This window comes from Lampetra fluviatilis, chromosome 7, assembly GCF_964198595.1.
Source record: "Lampetra fluviatilis chromosome 7, kcLamFluv1.1, whole genome shotgun sequence".
Classification (NCBI taxonomy): Eukaryota; Metazoa; Chordata; class Hyperoartia; order Petromyzontiformes; family Petromyzontidae; genus Lampetra; species Lampetra fluviatilis.
Window position 1 is genome coordinate 6,521,921 of NC_136281.1, and position 19,597 is coordinate 6,541,517.

The following is a 19,597-nucleotide window of genomic DNA, read 5'->3' on the forward strand; positions in this document are numbered from 1 at the left end:
GGTATCGTTTTAACTGTGCACAGTTTACACTGCAAAAATAATACGACATCCTACGTTCATAGGCCTATTAAAGCTCTGCAATCAAGTGGCACATTTTACGAGGTAGATAGAAAAGAACACAGTACGAGCATATCAAATGATATAAATTTATTGTAAATATTCCATGAAATTACTTCAACAAAATACAGCATTGATCTTATAAACTGAGGTTATTTTATTTAAATAAAATTGCTAAGATTATCTGAGTAATTACTGTTTCTTTTTCCTGTGTGAAAATGCCTTCCGCTCTCAGGTAAAATAATTACATGAATACTCGTGTTAACAAATCTAGGTCGCCTATAAATATGCCACTTCATTTTGTATCATTTAAATTCTCAGGCAAGCTCACATATGTTTCAAACAAGATGCATGATATGCAAAGAAAAAGGTAAGTTACGACCTACATAAAGATCACAAATATATATTTCATACGGGGCTATTCATGACAGGTGTTTTTTTTTTATCCGATACATCACACCAGCAACACTTCCAATTGAGTTAAAATGTTTTCTTTGAACTAAATGAAGGACGTATATTTACAGTTTCAAGTGATCACCAATAGTCTGCTTGCCCTTTGGTCAGCATTTACATTGTATTATACAAAAACGACTTGTAACATCAAGACACATGGCAAGTTTATCCAGGCAGAAACACACAACCACATTCAGAGAAGAAAGCAATATTTCTTCTTAAGGCGTTCACACGTCATATTAACCAGAACACAACAAAAATTCTGAGAACTGTTAACCAAGACCACAGCATACAAGGTAACCTGGGGTCAACATTGTACAGAATACAAAAAGTGCTCGCAACAATATTGCACGGAGGAATTCAGACCTTCAATGATATGGCCTGAACAGGAAGCCCGTTAGGTTTGAGATGGCTTGAAAGTGCCGACAGAGTACTTTTTTCTTCAAAACCTTCAATATATTTAACATATATACATTTTCAGAGGCCACAAACACACCTCCCAGCAACGTCATCCTGTCCCATGGCTGCTCGAGTCAAAGACGCCTTTCCTAAAGAAGGATACTGCCTCACACACTGTATGCTTGGACAGTGTCGCTCCTGCCGTCTGCAGATTCAGGGGTGACTCTGGGATTCTCAGCATGATCGCGATAAAGTTCCGCAAGTAAGTCTGCAGCATGGAAAACAACATTATGGTATTTTCTTTGAAAAAACAAAAACAGCACATGGACAATAATTATCTATGTTTTGCTTCAAATTAAATCACAATCCTAGAGGATTGCTCGAAGCCTTATTTACCGAAATATAATAAATACATGTTATAAAATTATAACTAATGTTGAAAATATACACAACCTCCGCGTAGCTAAGTGACAAAATATATTCTAGATTTGAAGCTTTTGTAACTGCAAGGATTCATATTCTTAGGTTTTTTCGGTAAAGTCACGTAGGTAAAACATTAAAATTAATTTACTTGATACAGCTGTCGTGGCTGTGACGGTTCCACCTGAAGACGGAAGCTTGTGTTGCCTCCGAAACGTCGTGATTTTTATTTTATTTTACTTTTATTAATTTTAATGTTTTACCTACGTGACTTTACCGAAAAAACCTAGGAATATGACAAAATATATATTTAACAATGACAAGCAAGTATATGGTACCTCCAATTGGGCCTGTCTCTGGTCTATTACTCGCTCATCTTTATTTCCAAACAGCTTCTTCGGAGGGAATCCCAATTCTGCCACCTAGTGGACAAACACGTGCTTTCATAAACGAACAGATAAGCTCCTGAAAACAAAGCGAACATTCTACAACCCTAATTAAAGACACACAAATAAAAATCACAAATTATAATCAGTAACAAAGTTATTCCTTTACTATTTAGTTGCAAGACAGAACAGCCATAGGTCAGTGCAGATAAATGATATTCATTATGTGCTGCAGAATTACGTTACAAATTACAAGTGAAGAAAATGACCGGAAATATTGCAAAGCATTTCACTCATTTCGTGATGTTAATATACCAAGCTACTTCTGAAACTAGTCATGTCGTGTAGGTTTAATGTTTCACCTCGGGATATCGAGCTTTCATGAGCTTGTGCATTTCTCTAAATCGGCTATATCGTCGAAAAACTGACCACGTTTCCCCCAACACCGTGACCTGCAACACAAGTCAGTCAACCACATGCAACACAACCTCTTTTCAAAGCATTTGCATAGTTCTTAAATATTGCACATGAAGGCTTAATCGCTGATGACGATAATTTGACGAGCTTTGTAACTTTACAGGCTTGTTGAAGACACTTTGTATGCATGTTGTTAACAGGTAGGTCACATTATTATTATTGCAACCTTATAAATGTAACAACGCAGGCATTGACATACAAGTAACTTGCAATGAAAATGAAGTACCTTTACTTCAAACTGGAAGTGCTCAGCTTTTCCCTGACCACGCAGGACGTAACGCGGAATTGAAACTTTTAGTGGCTCTTTCACAGCGGAGATGTCCACATCCAGAGGTCTAGACAATATTCTCTGTGCAAAGACAATTCACAAACGTGTGAAAAAAACTATTACAAGAGGCGGTACATTTATAAATAGGTAAGGACATAATTTTTTGTTCTGCTAATCCTGGGACAATATAGTTTACTAAAATAAAATATCACACCAAAGCACGGTCATATTGAGACAATGCACACAAAGCTCTAACAAGTCATATATGCAATGTATTCTATTTAAATCGAAACGAGTACACGAAGCTGCATTCATTAGATTCTAGATTTGAAGCTTTCGTGACTGCATGGATTCATATTCTTAGGTTTTTTCGGTAAAGTCACGAAGGTAAAACATCAAAATTAAAAAAAAAAAAAATAAAGATCACGACGTTTCGGAGACTTGTGTTGCCTCCGAAACGTCGTGATCTTTATTTTATTTTTATTAATTTTGATGTTTTACCTACGTGACTTTACCGAAAAAACCTAAGAATATGCATTCATTAGAGTTGAGAATTTAGAATGATAAAGGGAACAGATTATTTTCATGACCAAAATTGAGAGACTGAATATCCATTTGTCTACCAAATCTCTCTTTGTTTTTGGATTTGCACACAGATGCATAATTAAACTCTCGTTCCCTACTGAATGTAGTAAGTTGTACGCAATGAGCATGGTTACTCACCCAAGATGTCGAGCATTGCAATTATAGATTTTATTCGTAGTTAATTCCTGATGAGATTAAATGATGCACCATGCAGAATTACAATTACAAGCCATTTACCGTATTGGGACAAAACCCTCTACATTTTCCTTTTTAAAAAAATTTCAATAAGCGGCATGAAACATATTCAATGGTTCAATTAAGTTAGCGTGAAATTAAGTGTTGATAATTTAAAAACAATCAATATTGTTAACTGCCCATGACATACCTCATACTTCATTTTTCTTGAAAAAGTACCATTTTGACACAATTCATCTGTCTGATGAGACCATAAACAAAACTGATATGAAACATCATGACATGGAATGCTGGAACAATGACAAAATACCATAGACGACCTAAAATGAATCAACATGACAAACCCCTGGTCCTTCCTAACAAACACAATAATACCCAACAAGGGTCGTTACAAAATGCAACAGAGTCAATGTGCCACCTCGTGAGTTTATACACATGCATTACGTATTTTGCACTTTAGCAATCCAGTGCGATGAATTTTAATTACGAGCAGGTATAAGGATAATTATGCATTTGCCTTTGAGCCATCGGTGGAACAGGAGGAGTCAAGCTGTTGACTTGGCTCGGGGGAAAATGCCAGGGAGGTACTGTGCTGCTCCTCATGCAGTCTCCGCCTCACCTCCTCCTCAATTACAGAGTTCAGCCTGCAGGAGCAAATGCAGTGACCCACATTTCCAATTATAATAGGATACCGGCAGCAAAAAAAAAGAACAGCAATACTGCACGCACATAAACATTGTATTCAATTTGTCAACTAGCACATTGACTTCATCAGTATCAGCCACTATCTATCTACTGCTGGATTAAGGCCCCCCACGCTATCTCCATCCCATGTGGTTCAGTGCTGCTAGCATTCTATTCACTGTACATGCCGAAGGGCACTTAGCAAGTCTTTTTAATAGACACACAATTAAAGACAGAATGAGTAAACTAATTTTACCCACAATACATGTAATGTAAGTGTAATGGCTAAAAGCATGGCAAATCACGACGCTCTGCCAAGTACGATTCTGGAGGTAAAGTACACTGTATACAAGACAGACTATGCACACCTTTCTCGTCCCACAGTAAGAAGTGAAGGCGAGTGTGCCTTGATGGGGCTGGCGTTGTCATTTAGGGGGCTACTCAGGGATGAAAACTTGTCCTCAGAAAAGCTGGCACTTCTCACATGGCTATCATCTCTTTGCCGGATGGTTAGCTTCAACTGCTGCATCTCTTGCTCCAGTCTAAACACTCACAGAAAAATATGAAAGGCCAAAAAGTCACTTGCGAGTTAAGCTTCTTTCATTATTTCCAATTCCCAGATGGCAAATACCAGGACGCACCGATCTCCATCCTGCTGCAGCTCTTTCTCCTGGGCTTCCAGACTGGCACACAGGCCAGCTTCTTGACCCTCGGACAGTCCTCCCAGCTGCCGCTTGTTCTCCTCCAGCCGGCGCCGCTCCTCATGCTTCACGCGCTGCAGAGCCGAGTGCTTGTGCATGAGTCGCGTCACGGCTTGCTCGAGCTCCTCCTGCTGCTGCTTCTCTTTCGACTGCAATATCTGCTTTTCCTTCTCACGGACTTTCTCTTCCTGCAATTAACGCAAAAGAAAATTGACGTAAAAAAAATCCTCCTTCACAAAATATAAGCTTTAAAAGCATAATCACCTACGTGAATTGGTCATGGAAGTTTTTAAAGCCAACCACATTTATCTGGAGTAAATATATGATGTGTATAATGTCTTAGTCAGTTAGGATTACGAGGAAAAACTATTCCCATATCTCAGGTGTTTTGGTACTGCATACATCACAATTTAAAATGTAATTCAATTGCATCTGTACATTATGCAGGGGGAATACCTGGCGAGCCACGTTGGTGGTAAACTCGTAGGTCTGTTGCAGCTGTAGCAGCTGGTCACGGCTCGCACGTTGCTGCAGAAGCTTGTCATCAATCTCCTCCAACTCCCGCTCAATCTGGTAAAGGGTGTTGTCCAGGCTTGGTGTCCCCCGCTCCAGGATTTCACTGGCCCTGTGCCTCTCCTCAATTATGGCAGGAAGCTGCTGTCCTGTCAACCACTCTACTTGCCTCTCCTTTGCAAGAATCCTCTGTTCCAAGTGTCGCATTTTCTCATCTTCCGCAGAAATTTCAGACGTTACCAACATTGCCGTTTCAGATCCGTTTTGCTCGGCATGAATCGCATGATCTTGATATGTTTTCTTTAATTCCACCAGGACATTTCGCTCTGTCTGAATCTCAAGGCCAAGCATTTCCCGCTCCCCACACATTTCAGATTCCAAAAGTAGCAAAGTCTGCACTTGCCTACTTTTTAAATCCATATACATCTGCTTGGCGCTGAGGACATCTTCCAAACATTCGCTGTTACCGTCGCTACTTTCTTTAGCTTCCAGAAGCACTGTCCTGATTTCCTCCAAAATGAGCTTCTCCTCTTCTACCCTGCGGTGTCCATCTCTCTTTAGAAGTTGTATCATCTCGTGCTTCTCCCGCAACTCAATCTCAAGCTTCGCCACAAGGGCTCGCTGTTCCAGCTCTTGCTCTTCCAATCTCTTCTTCTCGATTTCAAGTTTTGCACTCTGTTGCTCCTTCTCCCTCTTGAGCCTCTCTAGTTCCTGCAGGATCTCCACCCGGGCTGTCTTTTCATGCTCATGTAGTTCCTTCAGCTGCTCCATCTCACCTTCCACCCTTGTGCGGATCTCCTCCTCTTGCTTCTGCCGCTGTAACTCCATCTCTTCTTTGCCTCTCTGCCTCTCTTCCTCAAACAGCTCTTTCTCAACCAAAAAGTCCTTGAACTTGCTCTCAATGTCCATGCTGCGACGCTTCAGGCTTTCCTCCTGCCGCTTTATCTGTAGCTGGACCTTCTGGGTTTCCATCCTCTGGCTCTCCATCTCCTCCTGCATTTTCTCCAGCTCTGCCTTTGCAGTTTTGTGCTTCTGTTCCATTTCCACTATTTCTTTCCTAGTGTTGCACAAACAGGTACCAAATCATATGAATACGAAGCACACAACATTGATAAATGTAGTGAGAAATTTTAAATATGTATATTATAATGTAGTAGTCACAAACCTTTTATGGTCTAGTTTTTCCATTTCTTCCTTGTGTTTCCTTTCAAATTCAAGCCTAACGTCATACAAAGAGCTTAGTTGCTAAATATTAACATTTGTGTATTTAAACAAGATTAATGTTCATGATGTAATATCAACAAATTAATAAGACATGATATGCATCTTTGAATAACTTAATAAAGTGTACATAAATATGATTACATATACACAAAGGGTACATCAGGAAAGGTTGTTCAACTTAACGGATTAATAAAAACACAACTTTCAGCATCCCATGACAAAGACTTATGAGCACTCTCATAACAAAATGTAGATCAAGAAAATAAAAAAATACAAGTTTGCAAACAACAGTGAGAAAATGCAATCTCAAGGGAAACTGTTTATTTCTACTGCACCCTTGTTTGCTTATGTTTTACACTGAGCAAATGCTAAACAAAAATAAGTGTGCAAACTAAAAATCAATGTCTCAGCAATGTTGAAATGAATGACAGCAAAATGTGTAAACCTGCACAGCAGGATAACTATGTTAAACGCAACCTCCTTTTAGCTACCGAGGGTGCTCGTGTGGACATCTTCAATTACAATAAGTACTGGGCCTGGTGACAAATCACGGCCACATAAAATGTAGCCCCTTACACATCATTGCTCACAGCTTCTGTGCCTGGCTCTTTAGTAATTCAACGTCCGAATTATTATTGGCTACGGGTCCATTCTTCTCAAGGAGTGAATAGAATGTTGACCCACTGACCATAGGGCAATAGACAATACCAAGTATGTAATTTCATGCCAGCAAGTGGCAGAGAGACAAATTAAATGGTACACATGGCAGGGGCTTGGGTATTTATGCGTTTTCAAACCAACACTATTCTCAGCTAAATTACTACAAAGGCAACACACGCTATTGGACTGTTTACCCAATATGCACAAGTTACTTCAGAACTGCAATTTATAATTGTACATTTTGGACATTTTAATCTTTCTACATCAGCTTTACAACTTAATTATGATAAAGCTTATTTATGTAGAAATAAACAGTTCAGTCTTCCATTTAAATAAAAACATACTTCGACACTAACTTACGTCGAACAGTAAACCAAAATAAATTTAACACAACTAATGCGAACATATTATATCTACCTTACAAATAAAGGCCTCCTTAAATTGTCCAGACTGCCAAAAGGAAGTAAAGCAAAGCAAAGGTAAGAGAAAAATAAATCTGCAATACATCGGGCGTCAGTGATGTCAGTTTACATGCAAAGAATATACATAGCAAGGCAAAATGTAACATTAACAAATTCATATTTACGGGTACATTAATCTAAAAGTTTAGCATAATTAAAGGATTTATCAAAACACTTCGACATTTTTGCAATTCATCAGTTTACAGCCAGTTAAGCTGAGAAGGCAAGAAGTTATCTGTAATACTTACCCAGGGTTATAGAGCATGACTGCTGAAAGGTTTTCACATGACTTTGAAAGGTCAGTCATAGAGAGGCTGAGTGTTGACAGTAATCCACTCTGCAATATATTCAAATAAAAGGAGACATGTAACTGCTGTAAGGTCAGTCATTGACAGCCCGAGTGTTGACAGTATTCCACTCGGCAAAATATTGTAATGCAGAGCAGCATCTGCCGTCCTTGACACAAGTAAAAAGTATTTTCACATTCATATTAAAGCTTCCAAAATGGTCAGTAAAAACGCTTTTTTATGACTTCATACCAGGCTGAGTTATGCAGTCTACGTTCTAGGTAAATATGGCACTAATGGTATTCAATGTGCTTTACAAAGCTGGCTTTTAAAATAGAATCATCCATTAAAAACAACGAAGACAAACCTTCCTTTTCTCTCTGAGTTTTGCAGCTTCTTTGGGATGGTTGAATCTGAACATATTTGTTCGACCTAACAGGATGACAGCACCTAAAGCACAAACATTGACTTAAATTATTATTCTTTACATTATAGGTAAATATCACTACTCTACTCTTTCAGAGTACTTTTAATGTATGTACTTAATAATTCCAAATACATGCATCATTGTACTTGCATCTGTTTTTATATCTCGGTATTAAACACAGCCTCAAAGGCCCAAAATGCCAAGCGGTCAGCAACAAACTACATTTTTGAAGCTATTATCAACAAGAGTTAACACGTTTCCTGAATAAAAACAGATTATAAGAATTTAAGGGGAAAAACACGATGGGACTTAATGGCACAGCACAGTTAAGCAGTGTGAGGAAAGAGGCAAAATGTGAATCGTTTTGACCCATTTAATATGTATGGTGATAAACACATGTGCAAACAAATGTCACAACTAATTAGTTACCCTGGCTGAGCTGTGTAGGTTGACGGATCTGTACTCCATTCACAGAGCAAAGGGCATTGTCACGAGGGACAAGGGTGACTACGCCTTTCAAATGCTCAAACACACAGTGTTCGCTTTCAAGATCTGGACCATGCAAGACTGAGGAAGCCAGAATACAAAACATTAAATGTCACAAGTACATATAACAACAGACATGACTGTGCATGTAGTGGCATCACAGAATTATACATTGACTGCATAGTCACTTACTTATGTCTTGCTCGTTTTCCGCATTATCTACCCCAACAAATGTCCTTCCTTCCTGTAATATACAACACAAATATTATGGAGCTACATAATCAAAAGCACTCAACCCAAATGACCATTATAGTATGTAACAAATTGTATTTTTAAAAACCCAGCAGACACCTACCTTCAGATGATAGAGTATGATCCCTGTGCTCAGCAGGTCATCATCAATGCCAATTAGATGAGGCAATTCTGAGTCGAGAATAACTCCAATGCCCTCCTTTCTCAAGGCCAAAGTTTGCTCCTGAAAGTCAAAGTTAGAATTATTACAAAAAAATATACATACTAATTAAATATTCCACTGAATTTAAGTACCAACAACCTATTAGGTTGGTTAACTATTTCCATTATAATAAAAAAGCATAAATGGTTTATTTAATTATGGCAATGGCTATGCTAATATAGCAGAAAAAATGCAAAAAAAATGCTTTGTGTTGAACCATGTTATGTACTCTGAAAATTGGTGTTATTGTCATCACTCTTTATATTTAGTACTGTTACACCTACTCTTAAGATATTCTGTGTTTCATTCCACTTATTTGTCCATTCTTTCGTGAGTTCTTCAACCTAAAATTAAAAAAACATGATTATTATAATACAAAAGTGTATGAAATAATCTTCTTTATACAATTAACAAGGCATTGGATTATATAAACTGCAGTACGATTCAGGGTCACGATTCAATACAAATATTCTTATAACACTGCTTAATGTAGCAGCCTCTCGTGGTTTAATGCAAACAATTAGTTCATATAAACATATATGGATTGACACAATTGTATGCATGTATCATGAACGTCAAATATCTTTGTCAATTCACTGCTGAATGAAGGCCTCCCCACACTGTGGAGGTCATAGGGGGTTGTTTGACCATAATTCAATTTGCTGGTCAGTGTGGGTTGGTCAAGGGGGAGCCCAGGACCTGTTCAGAAATCACTCAACATGAATGCTAGGTGTGGCCAGGAATCTAACTCAGGCTGCCATGTTCATAGCGCAACTGCTGCACTGGATCAGGAACTTACAAATTAAATATCAAGGAATGGATGCATCGTTCCAGGGCCACTGTATTTGCTTACATTAATGTGTATTACATCTTGTACATTTAAATCACCAAGTTTAACACAGAAAAGACATCACACTTACACGAGCTTCATTTTGATGTAACTTTTGTTCCATGCTTAGTGCCGTGGGTGAATCCAGTAGTGAATTCTGTAAATGAGAGATTTGTGCACGATATCCACATTATTGTACTTACGGGTTAAAGTGTACCATTACACTTGTATGAGAAAAGGCAATACTTTACATGATAGCTGGTGTGTTATGTTTCTCAGTTTACTGCTTGGCACAAACGAGGAAGTCCTTGTTTAACGCGGTAGATGCATTCCCGGAAAAGTTCCGCAGTTAAGCGAACACAATTTCCCCATAAATAATGCAATGATAAAGTTTGGCGAGATACTATGAACACAAAGTAAGATGGCAGGACAAAGAATTGAGGGTACGCCGCCGCGTTACTTTATCATTCTGTATACTGTATCATTCCGCTCAGCCACGAAGGTCAAGAAAGTAGTTCGTCCTTGACCGCTCAGAAGCCGCGTTATAACGGGAGAGTTCCACATTATAACGGGAGAGTTCCACGTTATAACGGGTGCGTTCTGTGTTGTGCGAAGTGTTCTCTAATGGAATTTCTACCCAAGGAACGTCTGCCCTTAAGTTTTACTACTGGAGACGTTTGGAAAATCACCAAAACAAATCAATGCGAGGTCTAAAATAACGGTCAACACACCTGGTTTCCCTGAGTGAGGAGTGCTTTAAGGCGAACAATCTCTGCACGTAGCTCTCGAATAAGCTTAACATTGGAGTCTTCATTGATAGTTGGCTTGTTGATAATGTTCTTGGCTCGGTTTGCATAGCGAAGTGTGCTCAGTGTCTCTCCGTAGTTGACATCGGCCGGTGAGATTGCTGTAAAGAAAAGTAAGTGCATGTATATCGGTAAACAGTAGTTAAAGCTCTCCAGTGTGTTTTTCGGTTGTACCGTGTGTTGGGAGCTTCAACATGTCGAGCCAAACGTCGAACAACATGCCCAACAACACCCGTTACAACCTGAAAATACATGGGAGGAATTCACAGCACTACCGCAAAAACCTACACAATAGTAGTATACCTAAATACATGTAACACATTTTTTGGTGATACTGCATTGCCAGTGGTGCACAACCACAATGCTACCTCTCTGGCATCTTTATGTGTCGCAAATGAGAGCCATTGCCCAAAACGTCACCTATATTATATACTTTTGAGTGTAATGTTAGTTACGAATGTCGAGTTTCTAAATAAACATAAAAAAGCAGACAATCTAGTTAAAAACAAGTAAATATTGATGCATGTAATGTTTCAACATGTGGGAAAGCAAGAAATGTGAGTAATGCCCACTTACTGGCTATCATTATGGTCTTGGAGTTTCCCCCAAGACTGTCTTTCAACAGCCACGTTAACACAGAGTCACGGTAAGGCACAAAGACTTGTTTCTTTCTTCCCTGAGGAGAACTTGAGGACAAGGAGATGTCGGCTGGTACAAAAGAGAAAGGCACATTTTTTTTCCAAGATAATCTTTCCATACGGTGTCAAAAATTTATTTTTGTTCGCCTTGATGAATGGCTATTAGCTGATCTATCAAACATAATTTCAGGAAAAAAATGTATAAAAACATTATTTAAAAGTAATTTGCCAATCTACTGCTGCATGAAATACTCCCCATGCCATATCGGTCACGATTGTTGTTTGAGCATACGTCAGCACACAGGGTAAATCAAGGTTGATAAAATTAAAGGGCGGGCCCTGGACCAGTTTAGACATCACTCGCCACCAATATTAGCCATGTCCAGGAACCAAATTTAGGTAGCTGGCTTCATAATGCAGTGTGTTATCCATCGCATCACCCTTATGCCCCAAAACGCGTTTCAAAACAGAAATGATTGTAACTTATTGTAAACATATATATAACAGAAAATAATCATGACAATTATAACCCTTTGTCAATCAACTGCTGAATGAGGGCATTTCTGTGCTGTGTGGAGTGTGGGCATTATTTAACCATGTACCTGTAAATACATATTTATGATATCATATTTCAGGTCATTATAAAAACAATTTGATATAAGACACCATAACCACATGGTTGGCACTCTCTGCTTCCATGTAATACAACACTGTGTGTAGCTAGCCCCTGCAGTCCCCTTACCCAGCGAGGAGATGACATTGCCCAGCGTAACGAGAGACTTGTTGATGTTCCCTCCCTCCTTGAGCCGCACGCCCGTGGCCCCGGTGGCATCAGCACGCTCGCTCCCAGCCAGGTCCACCAGGTGGATCTTGCTTACCGTTTCCCGTGGCATTTCGGCGTCGAATTTGGCCTGGCATGGAATGCAGCAAACGACTAGTCACATGCTCAACTGGGTTGTATGTACAACACAAGCATTATGTGTAATAACTATTGATATCTCAATGTATTTACTTAAACAGAGATGCCATCTTAGTCATTGAAGGAGTACGACCATATTGCACCTTGCTTATCAGTGGGGGTAGATAAAGGAGTTCAGAGTTTACTTGCCATTGATGTTAACTATGGCTGGGTATCAAACTCAGATAATCGAGTTAACAGTGCAATGTGCTAACCACTCCTCAGTCATGGTGCAATTATTACTTGACACCTATGTTCAAAACACCAACACATTTTGCATTTCAGTTGCTTCATACTTGCTATATTTGAAAAAGCAACAGGAATTAATGTAAACTTTTGAACATGATATATCAAGTACAAATATGCATTATTATGCAAAGGGAAAAAAGTTGATTCATAATGAAGTCATCATTGAGGATTAACCTGTGTAAACTTGATGGTGAAAATTGCATGAGAGCGGCTGCTGACATCATTCATCCCTGTGGCAGCTGTCGTCCTGTTTATGTTCCCAGCTTCCATCAGTTCTTCCACATCACTATAGTTCTGCACAAGGTGCTTTGACAAATCTGCGAAATTTTGGACCAAATATATTCAAATTAAACCCTTAGTACATTTGGCATCTGCGTCATTCTAGTAGCACAAAGCTATCACAAAGGCACTGTATCACAGATAAGCATAGTCTGCAGTAGTTTTATAATAGGGGGGCTATGGTGCTTTGTGGATTTACTCAATTAAGTAATATAAATACTATATAAATATTACATTCCGAATGCAGTTACAGGAAACTGGAATATTTAAAAAAATACTTGTTTTCAGAATAGAATCCATTCATATCAGTGGTTTAAAAGCAAATTTGTCAACCGTCTTTCACGTAGAAATGAAAAAAACCAAACCTTCAACATAGGGACCTTCTTTAGGGTGTTCTCGTACTCTGAGGTTGAAGCTCTTTGAAGATTTTCTCCTCAAAAGGTCCCTCACTCGCTCATTATAGATTTCCAGGTAGCTAAGGGCACAATGTGGTCATAAAAAGTTCGCGGATTGTTGCTATGATATACAAATGATTTGTCATCGTGTCCGGGTGGAGTTGCATATAAAATTAGGAAGTCGTAACTTACCTAACTTCAGTGCGATATGAAGCTCCGCTTGAGATATGCCGACTTACGCCTCTGTACAGCCCTTCACATATACGTGGAATCAACCCAAGGTCTCCCTGATTTCATTTTTGAAAAACATGCCAGAAAAAATAAACTATGAGAAAACTTGTGCTTTATACGTAAATTGCCGATGATGCAGGAAAATGCCAAAGTATGAAAAAAATCCGCTTGCAATCTGCACACATGCAGCAGGATTAAAGATTATAAAATAATTTGTCATACCATATTGCAATTACTACAAAACAAAGAATAGCTTAGGGAAATGCAAATACAATTAGCTCCACTTTAATGAAAGACCTCTAACAGCAAACTAAATCAAGTAGAAAAGCCTCAAAGCATTATCTGCAAAGTCCAAAGTAGCAGGTATGGGCACTTACTGGGTTTCCCATCATTGTGTATGACTTGCCAGAGCCGGTCTGTCCATATGCAAATATACAAGCGTTGTATCCTTCAAAAGCAGCATCCAGTACATCCATGCCTATGTCTTTATACACCTAAACAAAACAAATATTATCACCTTGAATTTTTTACGAGATTTTGACTTTAAAGTGTGTTTTATAGTATTACATTCTAACTAGAAAGCTTGTACGTTCGCAAAAACGTAAAGCTTATTTATAGCAGTACCTCGGTTAACGTTTTTAACCCATTCCACAAAAGCTACTGTTAACCAAAGTAACTTAATCGAATTCATTTATAATTTTAAAAAATATACGTAAAAATCACCAAGTCTGCAAGAGAGCTGTTTTCCACTGCCAAAAATAAAAAAATAAACATATACAGGGACTCCTCTAATTATGCACATTCGACTTACAAACTTTCAGAGATACGAACAAACCTGTCCGTATGTCCAGTTGCCTGTTCGGACCAAGAGTTGTAAGTTCAACCGCCGCGCAATAGATGGGGGTGGTGGCATCTACATCTGCAGAAGATGAAGAACCAGTGGCATCTACATCCTTCCCTGTGTTTAGTGTACATGCCGTAGAACATGTTTGGAATCGACAGGAGTAAAGTTGGACTTACGAACAAATCGACTTTACCAACAGACGTCTGGAAACGAACTACTTCGTAAGGAGTCCCTATAATGTAAACAAAGCCAGTCGAGGTCTAAAAGCTCATGAATGGGCGTCGCTGATTGGCTGAGGGCATGGTTCAGCCTCACTTAACGAGCGCTTGGATTGGGTGAAATTGTCGTAAACATACCGTTTAATGTTAGTCGAAACCATGGGGTCCTATGGGGTAGGCGAAACGTTAACCGAAAAACCGTTAACCGATGTCACTGTTAACCGAGGGACTACTGTATATGGATACTTGTCTTAATATACTTTATTTCGATTTTATTTTCTTTATAACCACAGCCATAATATAATGAAAATGAAAGTTCACCATTTCCTGGGAAGCAAATTGGGGGCTCCTTTTGTCAACAGAAAAATAGGAGTAATCGTAAGTAAACTCCTTTAACCTCTCTCGGCTCACATCTCCAGTGCTGCCCTCTGGAGTCTAGAAAAAATACACAGAAACACTTTTCAGATTAAAACCAAAATAAACAGCAGAAATATATTAATAACGCAAAACAAATATTTGCAATTAAAACGTTTAATATGCATGGCAGCTCTCCGAATGTGTTTTCGCGTTGTATACTGCACCGCCGCTCGGTATGATTGTCAAACATTTCGCTTCACGTGTTTGGGAGCTACTTCATCAAGTGACATCATACCAAACATCGGGAGATGCATACAGCACGACCCTGAAAACCTACGCAGTAGAAACTTGTATGATAATATGTAACACAGTTTGGCGTGTCTAGCATGGATACTCACCTTTAAATTAGTGATTACAGTCTTTTTGCCCTCCATCTGGATAATGAATTTGGCCTCCAAGCCTTTTTCTCTGAAAAGAAAAATGCGTGTTGATGATAACAAACGAGTAACCTTGTTCCAAAATACACCATCATATGCAACAGGGCGAAGCAATAGATGAGCTGAGATGATAATTTTACCGCATTTAGACATCACAAATTATATCAATGATGACTGTAGCTCTATAATAAAGGTATAACAATACAATTTAAGAGGAAGAATTAATCTGTAAATGGGAACACTGTCCATTGAGCTATTCAACATTTCTGGTTAATGTGGTTAGATGTGTAAAATGAGCCATGTGAATAATATATTGGGCTGTTCAACGATGAAGGCATACTGAAGTGCCTTCCAAAGTGCCTATTGAACCAATGATTATTGAATCCATCGAGGTAGACTTGTGAAATAGGAAATACTGGGCAGCAAGTGCCCTGTATAGATTAACAATAATTGATCTAAAATCTAAATTAAGAGGCATCGTGGAAACATTACACGAACAATGTAAATTGCAACACAATGGTTTATCATGTTGTTACATCGATGAAGCTATCCTTGATTAAAATGACCGTTTGTTAATGTTATTGCAGGAGGTAACACGTGGCCCCTGATAGTACTGTAATTCATTGTCAGTGTTGACCTTTGATCACCATGGCGCGTTGAAGTACCACGTAACAATAATCATTGTGACCTAAATGAAACGGGCACTAGTTTCCACTTCCGTTTTACAGTAACTTTCTACTAAGTTACTGTATAGTAGTTGGTGAATGTTAACAGTTCACTCCAATTACGATTACATAAAATACTGATGGATATCTGGGAGAGTCAAGTTTTGTTAATTTAAACGGACTTAAGTCTTCACTATCATTCATAATTATCTATCCATCGTTAAGACGAAAGCTTCCGCAGATCGTTTCTCACTGCCGCACGATTCCACGCACAATTTCGCTCCTGCGTGGGCTCAACTTGTCGCTCCATCTCCATCGTGGACGACGTCTGGGGCACGTTGCCTCCGTTCGGCTACCATCCCTGGGCTGGATCGAAGACGGTCTACGGGACTTACACGTGGGAAATCAATAATCTAGAGTGAAGACTGTCTGGCCCCGAGCTGGAACAAGGCTTGACCCGAGCTGGAACAAGGCTTAACCCGAGCTGGAACAAGGCTTGACCCGAGCTGGAACAAGGCTTGACCCGAGCTGGAACAAGGCTTGACCCGAGCTGGAACAAGGCTTGACCCGAGCTGGAACAAGGCTTAACCCGAGCTGGAACAAGGCTCGACCCGAGCTGGAACAAGGCTCGACCCGAGCTGGAACAAGGCTCGACCCGAGCTGGAACAAGGCTTGACCCGAGCTGGAACAAGGCTTGACCCGAGCTGGAACAAGGCTTAACCCGAGCTGGAACAAGGCTCGACCCGAGCTGGAACAAGGCTCGACCCGAGCTGGAACAAGGCTCGACCCGAGCTGGAACAAGGCTCGACCCGAGCTGGAACAAGGCTTAACCCGAGCTGGAACAAGACTTGACCCGAGCTGGAACAAGGCTTGACCCGAGCTGGAACAAGGCTTGACCCGAGCTGGAACAAGGCTTGACCCGAGCTGGAACAAGGCTTAACCCGAGCTGGAACAAGGCTCGACCCGAGCTGGAACAAGGCTCGACCCGAGCTGGAACAAGGCTCGACCCGAGCTGGAACAAGGCTTGACCCGAGCTGGAACAAGGCTTAACCCGAGCTGGAACAAGGCTTAACCCGAGCTGGAACAAGACTTGACCCGAGCTGGAACAAGGCTTGACCCGAGCTGGAACAAGGCTTGACCCGAGCTGGAACAAGGCTTGACCCGAGCTGGAACAAGGCTTGACCCGAGCTGGAACAAGGCTTGACCCGAGCTGGAACAAGGCTTGACCCGAGCTGGAACAAGGCTTGACCCGAGCTGGAACAAGGCTTGACCCGAGCTGGAACAAGGCTTAACCCGAGCTGGAACAAGGCTTGACCCGAGCTGGAACAAGGCTTAACCCGAGCTGGAACAAGGCTTAAGCCGAGCTGGAACAAGGTTTGACCAGCTCAGCTTAACCCGAGCTGGAACAAGGCTTAACCCGAGCTGGAACAAGCCTTAACCCGAGCTGGAACAAGGCTTAACCCGAGCTGGAACAAGGCTTGACCCGGGCTGGAACAAGGCTTGACCCGAGCTGGAACAAGGCTTGACCCGAGCTGGAACAAGGCTTGACCTGAGCTGGAACAAGGCTTAACCCGAGCTGGAACAAGGCTTAAGCCGAGCTGGAACAAGGTTTGACCAGCTCAGCTTAACCCGAGCTGGAACAAGGCTTAACCCGAGCTGGAACAAGCCTTAACCCGAGCTGGAACAAGCCTTAACCCGAGCTGGAACAAGGCTTGACCCGGGCTGGAACAAGGCTTGACCCGAGCTGGAACAAGGCTTAACCCGAGCTGGAACAAGCCTTAACCCGAGCTGGAACAAGGCTTGACCCGGGCTGGAACAAGGCTTAACCCGAGCTGGAACAAGGCTTAACCCGAGCTGGAACAAGCCTTAACCCGAGCTGGAACAAGGCTTAACCCGAGCTGGAACAAGGCTTGACCCGGGCTGGAACAAGGCTTGACCCGAGCTGGAACAAGGCTTGACCCGAGCTGGAACAAGGCTTGACCCGAGCTGGAACAAGGCTTAACCCGAGCTGGAACAAGGCTTGACCCGAGCTGGAACAAGGCTTAACCCGAGCTGGAACAAGGCTTAAGCCGAGCTGGAACAAGGTTTGACCAGCTCAGCTTAACCCGAGCTGGAACAAGGCTTAACCCGAGCTGGAACAAGCCTTAACCCGAGCTGGAACAAGGCTTAACCCGAGCTGGAACAAGGCTTAACCCGAGCTGGAACAAGGCTTGACCCGGGCTGTACCTGGGGATGAGCCCGCACCGCCCACGCCGCCTACCTCTGGTTCATGGGCCGCACCCGCACTGCCACCTTTACTGACGCCATGGCCACGCTCTGCCCCGTGCGAGACGACAAAGAAGGGAGGCGTGCAGCGGTGACTCGGCAGAGGACCACGGTCCCGTATCGGCGGTGTTTCTTGTTCGCGTTCCGACTATTGTCGTCGTCACCACCGCCGTTCGTCGTGGCCACGCACGCCTCGGCTGCCTGCCGCGTCCGTCCGCGAGCCGGGCCGGTGTCAGCTGACATCCCCCCCCGGGCGCGACCACTAAACCCACCTCTAGGGGTGGACGAGGCCATGTGGCTACTCACTTTAGTGGCTATATACCACCGTTTTTGATATTAACACAATTAATAGTGGATATTTAATGTTTTGTTTTTTATATTTATTGTGTGCTATGGTACTGTGAATGCAATTATTGCCATGTCAATGGACTCTGCGTGATTTAGCCTCCCCGGCGTTTTGGTGATGTGGTAATGGTCTCGTCCGCTGGGCGCCACGTGACGGTGTTGACATTGGAGCATGAGAATCTTTCTCTGCGTGGCACCCACTCGGTTTGGTGTTTAACTTTCTACTGCCTCGAGCTGCGACCCACAACACAGTGCTGCAGCCTCGTTTTAATGAGTTAATGACACACAACGTTTAAAGAAGTAACATAAAAGGTTTTTTGGTATTATTCCCGGCGCTAATGCTGTACATTGGTCGCGGGCTATGCCACAATATCGATTTTTTGCGTCACACTAATTTCAAAACGTACTGGGGGGGGGAGTGAAGATATTGAAATTGTATGCGATTATGCATTCAGAACCTTTGAAAGCCTTTACAGATACGCACTTTCATAGGCCTAAGTAAAACAAATGAAAAACATCAAAAGGCGTGCCAACAACCCTCGCCCACCGAGATTTTCTCACGTTTGATGGGGTGGGCGAAAATTTTACAATTTGTTTATTTGGGACTTTAAAATCGGAGGTAATTTTTTTATTCTGCACTCGTCAAACATCCCCAGAGACAAATGTTTTGTGGGGCATGGATTGTTACAAATTAAACAAAAATCAACCCCATTTTGGGAGGCACAAAATCGAACATGTTGGTATTTTTTTTACATATATACTGTATAAACTTAGACTGGATTATATATGCAAAATAAAAACACTTGTCAGCTCTACAACTCTTCTAGAACAATTAGAAGTATATTTCTACTCCGATAACGGCCGGCTATTCTGCCTCCCTTCATCTGATGGCCTTTCAAGCTTCACTGCAACATTTGTCAATATTTTGGTTCCGCTTTATAAAA

General features: G+C 41.2%; 1 protein-coding gene across 2 annotated transcripts; it reads right to left on the bottom strand.

Moving 5' to 3' along the window:
• Nucleotides 1-132: 132 nt before the first annotated feature.
• On the bottom strand, nucleotides 133-18,538 carry LOC144933490 (kinesin-like protein KIF16B). 2 transcript variants are annotated; one of them, XM_078858299.1, is made up of 27 exons: nucleotides 18,304-18,538; nucleotides 15,340-15,409; nucleotides 14,906-15,019; nucleotides 13,900-14,016; nucleotides 13,484-13,578; nucleotides 13,262-13,371; nucleotides 12,792-12,934; nucleotides 12,153-12,321; nucleotides 11,349-11,480; nucleotides 10,698-10,873; nucleotides 10,058-10,123; nucleotides 9,422-9,481; nucleotides 9,039-9,158; nucleotides 8,876-8,927; nucleotides 8,627-8,764; nucleotides 8,138-8,220; nucleotides 7,732-7,820; nucleotides 6,304-6,357; nucleotides 5,082-6,195; nucleotides 4,566-4,813; nucleotides 4,293-4,466; nucleotides 3,758-3,884; nucleotides 3,431-3,481; nucleotides 2,419-2,541; nucleotides 2,078-2,167; nucleotides 1,668-1,751; nucleotides 133-1,177 (listed from the first exon to the last, which is right to left on the bottom strand). In XM_078858299.1, the coding sequence occupies exons 1-27, from the start codon at nucleotides 18,348-18,350 to the stop codon at nucleotides 1,019-1,021; spliced, it is 4,005 nt and encodes a 1,334-aa protein (XP_078714425.1). In that variant the 5' UTR covers nucleotides 18,351-18,538; the 3' UTR covers nucleotides 133-1,018. The 2 variants fall into 2 exon arrangements, with proteins under 2 accessions (XP_078714425.1, XP_078714426.1); XM_078858300.1 differs by lacking the exon at nucleotides 3,431-3,481.
• Nucleotides 18,539-19,597: the final 1,059 nt, after the last annotated feature.